This window comes from Pseudophryne corroboree, chromosome 2, assembly GCF_028390025.1.
Source record: "Pseudophryne corroboree isolate aPseCor3 chromosome 2, aPseCor3.hap2, whole genome shotgun sequence".
NCBI classification, from domain to species: Eukaryota; Metazoa; Chordata; class Amphibia; order Anura; family Myobatrachidae; genus Pseudophryne; species Pseudophryne corroboree.
In genome coordinates this window covers 510,713,313-510,730,034 of record NC_086445.1, presented here as the reverse complement: position 1 = coordinate 510,730,034, position 16,722 = coordinate 510,713,313, and the positions used below count along the sequence as shown (strand labels likewise).

At 46.8% G+C, this 16,722-nt stretch overlaps 1 protein-coding gene across 6 annotated transcripts in view; it reads left to right on the top strand.

The window, feature by feature from the left end:
• The window catches only part of DHX40 (DEAH-box helicase 40), a 373,950-nt gene that overhangs the window by 324,589 nt on the left and 32,639 nt on the right, over window positions 1-16,722 (top strand). For all 6 annotated transcript variants that reach the window (XM_063954056.1, XM_063954052.1, XM_063954055.1 and 3 more), the window contains 2 exons: window positions 6,689-6,797; window positions 14,390-14,484. In XM_063954056.1, the coding sequence (XP_063810126.1) occupies window positions 6,689-6,797; window positions 14,390-14,484 (204 nt within the window). The remainder of the gene's footprint in view (window positions 1-6,688; window positions 6,798-14,389; window positions 14,485-16,722) is intronic.

The following is a 16,722-nucleotide window of genomic DNA, read 5'->3' as shown; positions in this document are numbered from 1 at the left end:
AGAAATCTATAGCAGTTTGGTCAGGCTCTGTCCCTATTCCTGCAAAATCCCCTAGCATGTTCCCACAGAAACGTGCACTTGCCCAAATTATGCAAGATGACACGGATACCGATTCTGATACTGCAGACAGTGATGGGGAGGTGCTGAGGGGGGCGACATCCCTTGCTAAGGGGGTGCAGCTCATGATTGACGCCATTAGAGATGTGTTAAACATTAATGACACCACACCTGAGTAGGTTGAGGAGGCTAACTTCACTGACAATAAGAAAGCCTCGCTAACCTTCCCTGCGTCTAAAGAATTAAACAATATATTTTAAAAATCCTGGGAAAACCCGGAGAAAAAATTCCAGATCCCAAAAAGGCTTCTGGTTGCTTTTCCCTTCCCTGAGGAAGGTAGGAAAAAATGGGAAAACCCACCCATTGTGGACGCATCTGTCTCCAGACTGTCTAAACAGGTGGTTTTACCTGTCCCTGGATCTACCGCGTTAAAAGAATCGGCTGATAGTAATATTGACACTACGCTCAAATCCATATACACTGCTTCAGGATATTATTCATAATAAGGATTCAGGCGTTAAGGCCCCACTATTGCCTTTGCATGGATTTCTAAAGCCATAGTAAAGTGGTCAGGCACATTACTAGAGGATTTGGATACAATGGATAGAAGTGACATTGAATTGTTTTTACGTAACATACAGGATTCTGCGGGGTTCGTGGTGGAATCCATGAAGGACCTGGGTACGCTGACTGCACGGATATCTTCCATGTCGGTCCCAGCCCGCAGGGGACTCTGGCTATGCCAATGGTCTGCAGACGCGGAATCCAGGAGAAGTGTGGAGAACCTACTCTACACAGATCGGCTTTATTTGGGGAAGCGTTGGATGCGTGGATTTCCACGGCTACCGCGGGTAAGTCAACTTTTCTTCCCTCTGCTACACCTTCTACGAAGAAACCATTTTCTTCAGCTGTGCCGCAGTCCTTTTGGACCGCTAAGGCAAAAAACGTCGGGCAAAATCCAAAAAGCCTGCACTCGCAGGCTCCCAGGTCCAGAGACCTGCTTCTGGTTCCTCAAAATCCTCAGCATGACGGTGGACCTCAAAGCCTGGAGGACGGGCTGGTGGGTGCGAGACTCAGACATTTCAAACACGTCTGGGTGTCGTCCGGCCAGGATCCTTGGGTACAGGATATTGTGTCCCAGGGGTACAGATTGGAGTTTCAAGAACTCCCGCCGCACCGATTCTTCAAAGCAGGCTTGCCAGCTTTGCTGACAGACAGGGCTATCCTACAGGAAGCCATCCTAAAATTGGAAAAAGTCACGGGTAATTGTCCCAGTTCCACCTCATATGCAAAACAAGGGTTATTATTCAAAACTTTCGTGGTACCGAAACCGGATGGTTCGGTCAAACTAATTTTGAACTTGAAATCGTTGAACCCTTACCTGAGGGTGTTCAAATTCAAAATGGAGTCTCTCAGAGCAGTGATTTCAGGTCTGGAGGAGGGAGAATTTCTGGTTTTCCTGGATATCAAGGATGTGTACCTCCACATTCCGATTTGGCTGCCGCACCAAGCTTATCTCAGATTTGCACTGTTGGACAGTCACTATCAATTTCAGGCACTGCCAGTCGGCCTCTCCACATCACCGAGGGTGTTCACCAAGGTGATGGCAGAGATGATGGTTCTCCTCCGCAGACAGGGGGTGAACATAATCCCATATCTGGACGGTCTGCTGATGAAGGCATCGTCCAGGGTGAAGCTGTTGCAGTCCATTGTTTTCACGACTCATCTGCTCAGGGAACACGGTTGGATCCTGAACATTCCAAAATCACATTTGGAGCCGACCAGCAGGTTGTCTTTTCTTGGAATGATCCTCGACACGGAAGTGCAGAGGGTGTTTCTCCCGGAGGAGAAAGCATTGGTGATACAAACAATGGTCCGGGATGTCCTGAAGCCAGCCCGGGTTTCGGTTCATCAGTGCATTCGCCTTCTGGGGAAGATGGTGGCCTCTTACGAGGCTCTACAGTACAGAAGGTTTCATGCTCGGCCCTTCCAACTGGATCTCCTGGACAAGGGGTTGGGATCTCATCTACACATGCACCAGAGAATACGTCTGTCGGCGAAAGCCAGGATTTCACTCCTCTGGTGGCTGCAACTACCTCACCTTCTGGAGGGCCGCAGGTTCGGATTCAGGACTGGATCCTTCTAACCACGGATGCGAGTCTCCGGGGCTGGGGCGCAGTCACTCTGGGAAACCTTCCAAGGATGGTGGTCAAGCCTGGAATCCAGCCTTCCAATAAACATTCTGGAACTAAGAGCCGTCTACAATGGTCTTCTTCAAGCGGCCCATCTTCTGCGAGATTGAGCCATTCAGGTGCAGTTGGACAATGTAACGATGGTGGCTTACATAAACAGACAGGGCAGAACAAAGAGCAGAGCTGCAATGTCAGAGGTAACAAAAATCATCCTCTGGGCAGAAAAACACGCGTTGGCGCTGTCAGCAATCTTCATTCCGGGAGTAGACAACTGGGAAGCGGACTTCCTCAGCAGACACAATCTCCATTCAGGAGAGTGGGGACTTCATCCGGAGGTGATCACGGAGGTAACAGATCTTTGGGGTGTACGTCAAATAGACCTGATGGCCTCTCGTCTCAACAAGAAGCTTTGGCGGTATTTTCAAGGTCGAGGGACCCGCAGGCCGTGGTGGTGGACGCCCTAGTGACTCCGTGGGTGTTCCTGTCGGTGTACGTGTTTCCTCCACTTCCACTCATTCCAAGATTCTAAAACTCATAAGGAGAACAAGAGTTCAGGCGATCCTCATTGCTCCGGACTGGCCAAGAAGGGCTTGGTATGCGGATCTTCTGGATCTACTGCTAGAAGAGCCAAGGCCTCTTCGGGAGGACCTGCTACAGCAGGGGCCGTTCGCTTATCAAGACTTACCGCGGCTATATTTGACGGCATGGAGGTTGAACGCCAGATATTAGCTCGGAAGGGCATTCCGAACAAGGTTATTCCTACCCTGATACAGGCTAGGAAAGGAGTAACGTCTAAACATTACCATCTTATTTTGAAAAAATATGTATCTTGGTGTGAGTCCAAGAAGCTTCCTATGGTGGAGTTTCAACTGGGACAGTTTCTCCTCTTCCTGCAAGCAGGTGTGGATGTGGGCCTGAAGTTGGGATCCGTAAAGGTCCAGATTTCGGCCCTATCCATTTTCTTCCAGAAATAATTGACTTCCCTCCGTGAGGTTCAGACTTTCTTGACAGGGGTTCTGCACATCCAACCTCCCTTTGTGCCGCCTACGGCACCCTGGGATCTTAATGTGGTGTTACAGTTCCTCCAATCGGATTGGTTCGAACCTCTGCAGGAGGTTGAGGTCAAGTTTCTCACGTGGAAGGCTGTCACTTTGTTTGCCTTAGCTTCTGCTAGACATGTGTTGGAGTTGGGGGCTTTGTCTTGTAAGAGCCCCTACTTGATCTTCCATGAAGATAGAGCTGATCTCCGGACACGTCAGCAGTTCCTTCCGGAGGTTGTGTCGGCATTTCATATCAACCAACCTATTGTGGTGCCAGTTGCTACTGACTCCTCAGTTTCATCAAAGTCCTTGGATGTTGTAAGGGCTCTGAAAATCTATGTGAACAGAACTGCTCGTCACAGAAAATCGGACTCTCTGTTTGTCCTGTATGATCCCAAGAAACTTGGGTGTCCTGCTTCTAAGCAGACGATCTCTCGCTGGATCAGGTTCACTATCCAGCATGCGTATTCTACGACAGGATTGCCGTGTCCTACGTCTGTTAAGGCCCACTCTACTCGTAAGGTGGGTTCTTCCTGAGGAGCTGCCCGGGGTGTCTCGCTTTGCAGAGCGGCTACCTGGTCTGGGTCGAACACGTTTGCAAAGTTCTACAAGTTCAATACTTTGGCCTCTGATGATCTGAAGTTTGGTCAATCAGTTCTGCAGGAGCCTCCGCGCTCTCCCTCTCGTTCTGGGAGCTTTGGTAAATCCCCATGGTACTAATGTGGACCCCAGCATCCTCTAGGACGTAAGAAAAAATAGGATTTTAATTACCTACCAGTAAATCCTTTTCTCGTAGTCCATAGAGGATGCTGGGCGCCTGTCCAGCGCTTCGTGATCCTGCAGTGGTTACTTAGTTGAGTACGGCTTCTTTCTTGGTTAAGTACTGTTTTGTTACTTGGTTAAGTAATCTTGTTCAGCCATTGCTGATTTTTCAAGCTGGTTAGCTTGGTTTGCCTTGTATGTGTGAGCTGGAGTGAATCTCGCCACTATCTGTGTAATATCCTTCTCTCAAAGTTGTCCGTCTCCTCGGGCACAGTTTCTAAACTGAGTCTGGTAGGAGGGGCATAGAGGGAGGAGCCAGCCCACACTATCAAACTCTTAAAGTGCCAGTGGCTCCTAGTGGACCCGTCTATACCCCATGGTACTAATGTGGACCCCAGCATCCTCTACGGACTACGAGAAACGGTTTTACCGGTAGGTAATTAAAATCCTATTTTGAGGGTGAATGGGGATTCTCCCTATGCAATAGCAGGGCCGGATTTTCGCCTAGGCGAAAAATGCGTCAGGGGTGGAAAACACGTGGACTGGCGAATCCACAGGTTTTCCGTCGAAAACGCGGGCCATTTTCAGTGCTTTTGAGGCATTTTTCACCAATGCCTTTTCACTTAAAAAACAAGGTGAAAGTAAAAATGCCTTCAAAACAGTCGAAAATGGCCCTAATTGAATACTTAGTGGGGCGAATTCATTAGCTCCGAAATGATCGGAGCTAATTGCATACCCCCCCATATTATTCAAAGTGAACCTAGAAATGTACTTCTCTAACAAAGCACAAATCAGGTACCATTTAAAATGCGCCCTCCTTTTTATTTCATTAAAAATAGTTTTACTTCACAAACTGAAATCTCCCACCCCACCCTCACCTTGTGCACCTTAAGGCCCATACACACTTGACGATAAAATGAGCGACGTCGTTCATTTCAGCCCTCATCAACGACATCGCTCATTATATCGTCAAGTGTGTATGCATCCAACGACCACCGATACGCGGCCCCGCGGGACGTTAACGACCCTCGCTTATCTGTGGAGCATGTATGCTCAATTTCCACTATGGTCGTTACCGACCAGAGACGTCGTTGAATGTGTATGGTGTGAACGACCAACGACCAAGCCACTGTTCACCAGCCCTGTTCCCAGCTCATTATTTTAATAAACTCTTCAGCTTGGATGCTTCAACGATGAATGGTCTTTGGTCGTTGGTAGTGTGTATGCTCATGTCTGGATGCAGAAATAAGGTAAAATATACCCAAAGGTATACGGGCGCTGTGAGACGAGATGGTTGGCTAAGCAGCCAATGTTACAGGGGAGTCACTCCCAGGTTGAAAGTACAAAAAAGGAAGGAGGCTGCGCTAGTGGAGGAAAGAACAATATAAACAAATCAATGTGTAATTAAAAAAAATTATTAAAATACATTAGTTCATTAAAAAGCTATAGTTATGTGCAAGATAATGTGCCAAATATATGCAGAAAAAAGATAGAATTTGCCAATGCTATGCAAAAATAGGAGTTTACCCAAGGTGTTGGTACAGGATTAGTGGAGGTAATTCTCTAGAGTCCGTTCCTTATTTTGCCCATCAATATGGTGTCCAGTAATAATCCGGTGAGGAAAATCCCTTTTAGATGTTACTGAGGAGAGTCCATGGAGAGTTTCTATATAGCGCTAGAGGATTAGTGCAATGTCTCATAGATGTAGAGTACCTCATGCAATGCGGAAATAGGCTGGTGCCTCTCTCGGGCTCCTCCGGATAACTGGTCGGCAGAATGGGCTGGTTCGGGTCCAATTCAGATATATCCTGTTCCAACGGGTAAGTACCTGACGCGTTTCGCTGCATAAACCTTGCAGCTTTGAAAAAGCTGCAAGGTTTATGCAGCGAAACGCGTCAGTACTTACCCGTTGGAACAGGATATATCTGAATTGGACCCGAACCAGCCCATTCTGCCGACCAGTTATCCGGAGGAGCCCGAGAGAGGCACCAGCCTATTTCCGCATTGCATGAGGTACTCTACATCTATGAGACATTGCACTAATCCTCTAGCGGTATATAGAAACTCTCCATGGACTCTCCTCAGTAACATCTAAAAGGGATTTTCCTCACCGGATTATTACTGGACACTATATTGATGGGCAAAATAAGGAACGGACTCTAGAGAATTACCTCCACTAATCCTGTACCAACACCTTGGGTAAACTCCTATTTTTGCATAGCATTGGCAAATTCTATCTTTTTTCTGCATATATTTGGCACATTATCTTGCACATAACTATAGCTTTTTAATGAACTAATGTATTTTAATAAATTTTTTTAATTACACATTGATTTGTTTATATTGTTCTTTCCTCCACTAGCGCAGCCTCCTTCCTTTTTTGTATGCTCATGTCGTTTGCTCAGCTGTTCAAGGGAAGTTCAAGGAAAGTCGTTAACGACGTGTGCATTGTCAAGTGTGTATGGGCCTTTATACACCTTATACAATATTTGCTAAATGTGTGCGGCGTGAACACTGTAATTCCTAAGTGTTATGTTTGGAATATAAAATGTTACATTACGTACTGTTAACATTTGTAGAATACGGTTATTATGCTAGAAAAAAATCAGACCTAATTTAGATATTTTTCTTTGACAGCGACAATCCTGCTTCCTGGTGTCACAAACACTCCGTTCACTGGAGAGCTGTAAAATCTGCATTCAGTGTGGAAAAGCAGCTTAAAGATATCACAAATAAGTTAAAACAGGTTTGTACCTTCTTTTCTTTTACCTGCTTCCCTCAACCATTCCCCTTACAAAAACCCAAAGACACTTTAAAAAGTAGTCCTGTTATAAAATAAGTGACTGTGAGTTAATGTCAAAAATACGTATTTGTTTGCACCTCCCATGTAGGTGAAATATTTATAAAAAATTGTTCTTTTGTTCTACAAATGTCAGGTGATATTGCAGAACGAGGAAAAAGGGGGATTGGACTGTACACCCTATTTTTAAACATAAGGAAAGGTGATACAATGCTGAGGCTTCTAGTTACATACAAGATAATGAAAAATGCTAATGCACACTCTATGCACTAAGAATACTAATAGTCAAAATAATTTTGGTACATTCTTACAATTAACACGGAGTATAAACAGGGCCGGCAACAGAAATCTTGTGAAGTTTCCACAGTCTGTGTTGATTTGGGGAGCCATGTCATCTGCTGGTGTTGGTCCACTGTGCTTTATTAAGTCCAGAGTCAATGCAGCCGTCTACCAGGACATTTTAGAGCACTTCATGCTTCCTTCAGCAGACAAGCTTTATGGAGATGCTGACTTCATTTTCCAGCAGAACTTAGCACCTGCCCACATTGCCAAAAGTACCAAAATCTGGTTCAATGACCGTGGGATTACTGTGCTGGATTGTCCAGCAAACTCGCTTGACCTGAACCCCATAGAGAATCTATAGGGTATTGCTAAGAGAAAGATGAGACATGAGACCGAACAATGCTGAAGAGCTGAAGGCCGCTATTGAAGCATCCTGGTCTTCCATAACACCTCAGCAGTGCCACAGGCTGACAGAATCCATGCCACGCCGCATTGAGGCAGTAATTCATGCATAAGGGGCCCAAACCAAGTACTGAGTACATATGCATGATTATACTTTTCAGAGGGCCGACATTTCTGTATTTCTCTAACGTCCTAAGTGGATGCTGGGGACTCCGTAAGGACCATGGGGATTAGCGGCTCCGCAGGAGACTGGGCACAACTATAAAGAGAGCTTTTAGACTACTGGTGTGCACTGGCTCCTCCCACTAAGACCCTCCTCCAGACTTCAGTTAGATTCTTGTGCCCGGCTGAGCTGGATGCACACTAGGGGCTCTCCTGAGCTCCTAGAAAGAAAGTATATTTTAGTTTTTTTATTTTACAGTGAGATCTGCTGGCAACAGACTCACTGCAGCGAGGGACTAAGGGGAGAAGAAGCGAACCTACCTAACAGGTGGTCGTTTGGGCTTCTTAGGCTACTGGACACCATTAGCTCCAGAGGGATCGACCGCAGGACCCGACCTTGGTGTTCGTTCCCGGAGCCGCGCCGCCGTCCCCCTTACAGAGCCAGAAGCAACGAAGAGGTCCGGAAAATCGGCGGCAGAAGACTTCGGTCTTCACCAAGGTAGCGCACAGCACTGCAGCTGTGCGCCATTGCACCTCATGTACACCTCACACTCCAGTCACTGATGGGTGCAGGGCGCTTGGGGGGGGGGGGGGGGCGGCGCTTGGGGGGGGGGGGGGGCGCCCTGAGGGCAATATATGACACCTTGGCTGGCAAATATACATCATATATAGTCCTAGAGGCTATATAGATGTAAAATTACCCCTGCCAGTATTCCAGAAAAAGCGGGAGAAAGTCCGCCGAAAAGGGGGCGGGGCTTCTCCCTCAGCACACTGGCGCCATTTTTCCCTCACAGTTCCGCTGGAAGGAAGCTCCCTGGCTCTCCCCTGCAGTCTGAACACTACAGAAGGGTAAAAAAGAGAGGGGGGGGCACTAAATTTAGGCGTAGTATAGATAATATATATATATATGATATATATAAAAAAGCAGCTATAAGGGAAAACACTCATTGATAGTGGGATCCCTGTGTTATATAGCGCTCTGGTGTGTGCTGGCATACTCTCTCTCTGTCTCCCCAAAGGGCTTTGTGGGGTCCTGTCCTCTGTCAGAGCATTCCCTGTGTGTTTGCGGTGTGTCGGTACGGCTGTGTCGACATGTTTGATGAGGAGGCTTATGTGGAGGCGGAGCAAATGCCTGTAAACGTGATGTCACCCCCTGCGGGGTCGACACCTGAGTGGATGGTGCTGTGGAAGGACTTACGCGACAGTGTCGACTCCTTGCATAAAAGGTTTGACGACATACCTATTGTGGGACAGCCGGCTTCTCAGCCTGTGCCTGCCCAGGCGTCTCAAAAGCCATCAGGGGCTCTAAAACGCCCGCTACCTCAGATGGCTGACACAGATGTCGACACGGATACTGACTCCAGTGTCGACGACGATGAGACTAATGTAACTTCCAGTAGGGCCACACGTTACATGATTGAGACAATGAAAAATGTGTTGCACATTTCTGATGTTACCCCCGGTACCACAAAAAAGGGTATAATGTTTGGAGAGAAAAAACTACCAGTAGCTTTTCCTCCATCTGAAGAGTTAAATGAAGTGTGTGAAGAAGCGTGGGCTTTCCCTGATAAAAAGCTGGTAATTTCTAAGAGGTTACTAATGGCGTACCCTTTCCCGCCAGAGGATAGGTCACGCTGGGAAACATCCCCTAGGGTGGATAAAGCGCTCACACGCTTGTCAAAGAAGGTGGCACTACCGTCTCCGGATACGGCCGCCCTGAAGGAATCTGCTGATAGAAAGCAGGAGGCTATCCTGAAATCTATATATACACACACAGGTGTTATACTGAGACCGGCTATTGCTTCAGCCTGGATGTGCAGTGCTGCTGCTGCGTGGTCAGATTCTCTGTCAGAAAATATAGATACCCTAGACAGGGACACTATATTGCTAAACGTAGAGCATATAAAAGACGCACTTTTATACATGAGGGATGCACAGAGGGATATTTGCCGGCTGGCATCCAAAATTAGTGCAATGTCCATTTCTGCCAGGAGAGGGTTATGGACTCGGCAGTGGACAGGAGATGCAGATTCCAAACGACACATGGAAGTTCTGCCTTATAAGGGTGAGGAGTTGTTCGGGGATGGTCTCTCGGACCTCGTTTCCACAGCAACAGCTGGGAAGTCTACATTTTTACCCCATGTTCCCTCACAACCAAAGAAAGCACCGTATTATCAGGTACAATCCTTTCGGCCCAATAGGGGCAAGCGGGTTAAAGGCGCGTCCTTTCTGCCCAGAGGCAGAGGTAGGGGAAAGAAGCTGCAGCATACAGCCAGTTCCCAGGAGCAAAAGTCCTCCCCCGCTTCCTCTAAGTCCACAGCATGACGCTGGGGCTTCACAGGCGGAGCCAGGTACGGTGGGGGCCCGTCTCAAAAACTTCAGCAATCAGTGGGCTCGCTCACGGGTGGATCCCTGGATCCTTCAAGTAGTATCTCAGGGGTACAAGCTGGAATTCGAGACGTCTCCCCCCCGCCGTTTCCTCAAATCTGCCTTGCCAACCACTCCCTCAGGCAGGGAGGCAGTGTTACAGGCAATTCACAAGCTGTATTCACAACAAGTGATAGTAAAGGTGCCCCTACTTCAACAAGGAAGGGGTTACTATTCCACAATGTTTGTGGTACCGAAACCGGATGGTTCGGTGAGACCCATTTTAAATTTGAAATCCTTGAACACATATATAAAAAAATTCAAGTTCAAGATGGAATCGCTCAGGGCGGTTATTGCAAGCCTGGACGAGGGGGATTACATGGTATCACTGGACATCAAGGATGCTTACCTACATGTCCCCATTTACCATCCTCACCAGGAGTACCTCAGATTTGTGGTACAAGATTGTCATTACCAATTCCAGACGTTGCCGTTCGGTCTATCCACGGCTCCGAGGGTCTTTACCAAGGTAATGGCCGAAATGATGATACTCCTTCGAAAGAAGGGAGTTTTAATTATCCCGTACTTGGACGATCTCCTGATAAAGGCGAGGTCCAGAGAGCAGTTGCTGGTAGGGGTAGCACTATCTCGGGAAGTGCTACAACAGCACGGCCGGATTCTAAACATTCCAAAGTCACAGCTGGTCCCTACGACACGTCTGCTGTTCCTAGGGATGGTTCTGGACACAGAACAGAGAAAAGTGTTTCTCCCGGAGGAGAAGGCCAAGGAGCTGTCATCTCTAATCAGAGGCCTCCTAAAGCCAAAACAGGTGTCGGTGTATCACTGCACGCGGATCCTGGGAAAAATGGTAGCTTCCTACGAAGCGATTCCATTCGGCAGGTTTCATGCAAGAACCTTTCAGTGGGACCTGTTGGACAAGTGGTCCGGATCGCATCTTCAGATGCATCGTCTGATAACCCTGTCTCCGAGGACAAGGGTGTCTCTGCTGTGGTGGCTGCAGAGTGCTCATCTTCAAGAGGGCCGCAGATTCGGCATACAGGACTGGGTCCTGGTGACCACGGATGCCAGCCTTCGAGGCTGGGGAGCAGTCACACAGGGAAGAAACTTCCAAGGACTATGGTCAAGTCAGGAGACTTCCCTGCACATAAATATTCTGGAACTGAGGGCCATTTACAATGCCCTAATTCAGGCAAAACCCCTGCTTCAAAACCAGCCGGTACTGATCCAGTCAGACAACATCACGGCGGTCGCCCATGTAAATCGACAGGGCGGCACGAGAAGTAGGACGGCAATGGCAGAAGCCACAAGGATTGGGCGGAAAATCACGTGTTAGCACTGTCAGCAGTGTTCATTCCGGGAGTGGACAACTGGGAAGCAGACTTCCTCAGCAGGCACGACCTCCACCCGGGAGAGTGGGGACTTCATCCAGAAGTCTTTCAAATGATTGTAAACCGGTGGAAAAAGCCACAGGTGGACATGATGGCGTCCCGCCTAAACAAAAAGCTAGAAAAATATTGCGCCAGGTCGAGAGACCCGCAGGCGATAGCTGTGGACGCTCTAGTAACACCAAGGGTGTACCGATCGGTTTATGTGTTCCCTCCTCTTCCTCTCATACCAAAGGTACTGAGGATAATAAGGAGAAGCGGAGTAAGAACTATACTCATTGTTCCGGATTGGCCAAGAAGAGCTTGGTACCCGGAACTTCAAGAAATGATGTCAGAGGACCCATGGCCTCTACCGCTCAGACAAGACCTGCTGCAGCAGGGGCCCTGTCTGTTCCAAGACTTACCGCGGCTGCGTTTGACGGCATGGCGGTTGAACACCGGATCCTGAAGGAAAAGGGCATTCCGGAGGAAGTCATTCCTACGCTGATTAAAGCTAGGAAAGAAGTAACCGCAAACCATTATCACCCCATATGGCGAAAATATGTTGCGTGGTGTGAGGCCAAGAAGGCCCCAACGGAGGAATTTCAGCTGGGCCGTTTCCTGCACTTCCTACAGTCAGGGGTGACTATGGGCCTTAAATTGGGTTCCATTAAGGTCCAGATTTCGGCTCTATCGATTTTCTTCCAGAGAGAACTGGCTTCACTACCTGAAGTTCAGACTTTTGTTAAGGGAGTGCTGCATATTCAGCCCCCTTTTGTGCCTCCAGTGGCACCTTGGGATCTCAACGTGGTGTTGGATTTCCTAAAGTCACATTGGTTTGAGCCACTGAAAACCGTGGATTTGAAATATCTCATGTGGAAAGTGGTCATGTTGTTGGCCTTGGCTTCGGCCTGGCGTGTATCAGAATTGGCGGCTTTGTCATGTAAAAGCCCTTATCTGATTTTCCATATGGATAGGGCAGAATTGAGGACTCGTCCCCAGTTTCTCCCCAAAGTGGTATCAGCTTTTCATCTGAACCAACCTATCGTGGTGCCTGCGGCTACAAATGACTTGGAGGCTTCCAAGTTGTTGGATGTAGTCAGGGCCCTAAAAATCTATGTTTCCAGGACAGCTGGAGTCAGAAAGACTGACTCGCTCTTTATCCTGTATGCGCCCAACAAGTTGGGTGCACCTGCTTCAAAGCAGACTATTGCTCGCTGGATCTGTAGTACGATTCAGCTTGCACATTCTGCGGCTGGACTGCCGCATCCTAAATCAGTAAAAGCCCATTCCACGAGGAAGGTGGGCTCTTCTTGGGCGGCTGCCCGAGGGGTCTCGGCTCTTCAACTTTGCAGAGCAGCTACTTGGTCGGGGTCAAACACGTTTGCAAAATTCTACAAGTTTGACACCCTGGCTGAGGAGGACCTTGAGTTTGCTCATTCGGTGCTGCAGAGTCATCCGCACTCTCCCGCCCGTTTGGGAGCTTTGGTATAATCCCCATAGTCCTTACGGAGTCCCCAGCATCCACTTAGGACGTTAGAGAAAATAAGAATTTACTCACCGGTAATTCTATTTCTCATAGTCCGTAGTGGATGCTGGGCGCCCATCCCAAGTGCGGATTGTCTGCAATACTTGTATATAGTTATTGCTTAACTAAAGGGTTATTGTTGAGCCATCTGTTGAGAGGCTCAGTTGTTATCATACTGTTAACTGGGTATTGTATCACGAGTTATACGGTGTGATTGGTGTGGCTGGTATGAGTCTTACCCGGGATTCAAAATCCTTCCTTATTGTGTCAGCTCTTCCGGGCACAGTATCCTAACTGAAGTCTGGAGGAGGGTCTTAGTGGGAGGAGCCAGTGCACACCAGTAGTCTAAAAGCTTTCTTTATAGTTGTGCCCAGTCTCCTGCGGAGCCGCTAATCCCCATGGTCCTTACGGAGTCCCCAGCATCCACTACGGACTATGAGAAATAGAATTACCGGTGAGTAAATTCTTATTTTAAAATCCTTTTTTTATTGATTTTATGTAATATTCTAATTGTGATTTTGGATTTGGGGTTTTCTTAAGTTGTAAGTCACAATCATCAAAATTATAACAAATGAAGGCTTGAAATATCTCACTTTGGATGTAACGAGTCTATATAATATATTAGTTTCACCTTTTATGTTGAATTACTGAAATAAATGAACTTTTGCACTATATTCGAATTTTCTGAGATATATATAAAATAGTAAACCAACTACAGCTCGCTGCCCCATTTGGACATGACAGCTCACATCCCTGCCAGGTGCAAAGTGGCTTATCCTTGAGGCCCCTCTGATCCTTGGGGCCCGGTACAGGTTTACCCTTTGACCATCCCTGTTGCCTGCCCTGAGTATAAGGGAAGTTCTCATGTTTGGCCAAATATGTGGCCCATCCACCGCGTCCAGGTGAACTTCATTAGATGAGTCCCTAACATCGCTAATATAAATTTATCCAGGTCTTACCTTTAAATAGAGCCCATTCTAATATTATCTGATAATCTAATAATAAATTTACAAGGCAAAACCATGCCTTGTAAATGACTACCCCTTTAAAAAAATATCAGAGATTGGCCGGCATGCTGCATATCCTGCGATCTCTGACTCCATTACATCCCACCCATAGAATTTGTGATTCACGGACCTATGTGTTTTCACTGCCTGATTTGCAAAGACGGATAATTATCTGAGATTTTTATTCTGAGCCGAAAATAGAAATTCTTGATCAGTGCTGCTGGCGGCCACGCTTTGGGGCCTATTGGATTCCCCTCTATGTCATAACTAGATTTGCAGTTGGAAGAATTAGCAGTCTTTTGGAGAATGCGTAATAATAAATAATTCTAATAATAATTTTGTATAGTGCAATCATTTTGAACTGAAAAGATATTTATAGTATTTGTTTTGCATGTATTTATTTAGATGAAAGATTTTCCAGTGGAAACAATTGCTGCTCCTAGTGATGAGATGCTCAAGCGATGTCTCTGTGCTGGTTTTTTCTCCAATGTAGCCAGAAGGTAAAGCATGCACATTATGGTGTACAACAGAGCTCTCTAGTCTGCGCCTCAGGGCTTCTAAGTGATGAGACTCTGATTAAATTCTCTTATTCATTCATACGGAATCTAGTCATTTTATAGTATGCATCATGATGCTCTTTTTGTTAATTTTTAAAAAATATATATTAAATTGTAGAATTTTAATATTTTTTTTTCTTATAATTCATGCTATCATAGTTCTGGTACAACGTGGAAAAGCTGTCCTGCAGTAAATATGATCATGCACTTTGCTTTTTGGGTTTTGTTGTCCAACTTGTGTTTTGTACATGCTAATAAGGTCTTGTAGAGGAGGTAGATTGCTAGTTTACATAACACCTTCGCTGCTGAGGGTTTTCTCACCCCAACAACAGTATCACTTTTTTATACAATACCCATGCAAATTATACTTCAGTGTATTTTTCAGAAGGCTATTTTGGGAATTCAGTTGCTGGCGAATACCTTTACTTGGTCAAATCAGCACGATTATAGATGCACCGTACGGCAGCCTGATCTCACATTCACATCTGGCATTCGGCTGGCCGGGCGAATAGTGCGACATGGGGTGCCATTGTTGCCGTTTAAATGCAGTGGCAACGGCAAATCGCTCCCTTCGCTGTCAGTTGAAGTCCGCCCAAAGTATTTTCCAGAAGTACCATTCTTCCTTTTGCTCATTGTAACACGTTGACTAAAATTTTACTAAAATGGGCAGTTTTTTATTTAAACTTAAAGATGGCGAACAAGAAGAAAACTGCATTTATGCATGCATGCATGCATTCATTCAATCCTTTTATTCATTCATATATTTCTTTTTTTTAATATGAATACCATAAATAAATGCTTTGTGGTTGTTGCTTCGTCATAAATTCATTTTTCTAAAAAAAAAGCAACTAGTAAGAATTCTGCAGGTAATTTTTCACAAGAAAAAAATCTAAACTTGAAAAAAAAAAAAATTTTTAAATTTTTGTGAATTTTTGCCATCTTGTTATAAATGCTCTCTAGGTGGGATGCGGTCAAGATCCCGCCGGACGTGATCCCGGCGGTCGGAATACCAACACCGGGATCCTGACCGGCACAATCCCGACATATTCTCCCTCTGTGGGTGTCCACAGTGTCTCGGTGTGCCGAGCGTAGCGAGTTGAGCACAGCAAGCCTGCAAGGGGCTGCGTTGCGCTCACCCCCCTGTCGGGATTGTGCCGGTCGGGATCCCGGTGTCGGTATTTCGACCGGCGGGATTTCGTACTGATCCCCTCTAGGTGTATGTATAATACCACAGCCCAAAAACCTAAGTTTTCCATAGTGTAGGTAGTATTGGGCCTTATACAGATTGGATTGTAATTGCAGAGCTTTTCTTAGCAGTTTTGCATTACGATCCTTAGCAATGCAAATGCAGGATGTTCATGCCACCTCCTTCCTGCATTTGTGATTGCTAAAAACTGGGATGCTATTGCAGTTCGTGATGATCATCTGCGACTGTAGTCTGAGTAAGTCCATACTTACTCAGACTCTCAGTCGCAGGGAGGCTAGTGACGCCAAGGAAACTGACAGCGTTGAGGTACTTGGCCTCACCACTCATGGAAAAAAAGGGGCAAAATGCCCCCAAATGCCCCAGCCACCTTCACCCCTGTTCCTCTTTGCAAACACCACTGCCTGATTGTGATCACATATCTGAGATGCGATTGCAGGACCCGTTCTACCCATGCATGGAACGGGTCCCGTGTTTGCACAGTTTTCCAGAATATCAAGACACTGCGGGTTGGATTGCATAAGGTGTCAACCCCCTGGATGGTGTCAACCAGTAAGGTCCGCACCTTCCTAGTGATGCCACTGCACCACATACAGTGAATATGGCCCTGTCTATATGAGCCCACTTTTATAATTTTATCCACGGCCACTTTTTAAGGTCTTTGTCTACCCCTGTATTAGTACATGGCAGTTTTTTCACTTACACATACACTCCTCTAAAACCCCACACATCACACAATGTGGCGTTGGGGGTCTCGATCCAAACACTGGAGGCGTGTCTGGACGACTTGCGGGACGGGCCGCAGCAGCTGCGTGATGTCATACTCAGCCGCTGCGACCCAAAACATGGCGGCCCGGCGAATGCCTTTGCAGCTAGGCTGCGAAGGCAGAGGGCTACCCTTACTATGCGAGCGCTTGCATTTTAGCGCAGGGGTAGGGTGGACCTGGCATGCGGGTTGGCCTTGCCCCGTACTGTGC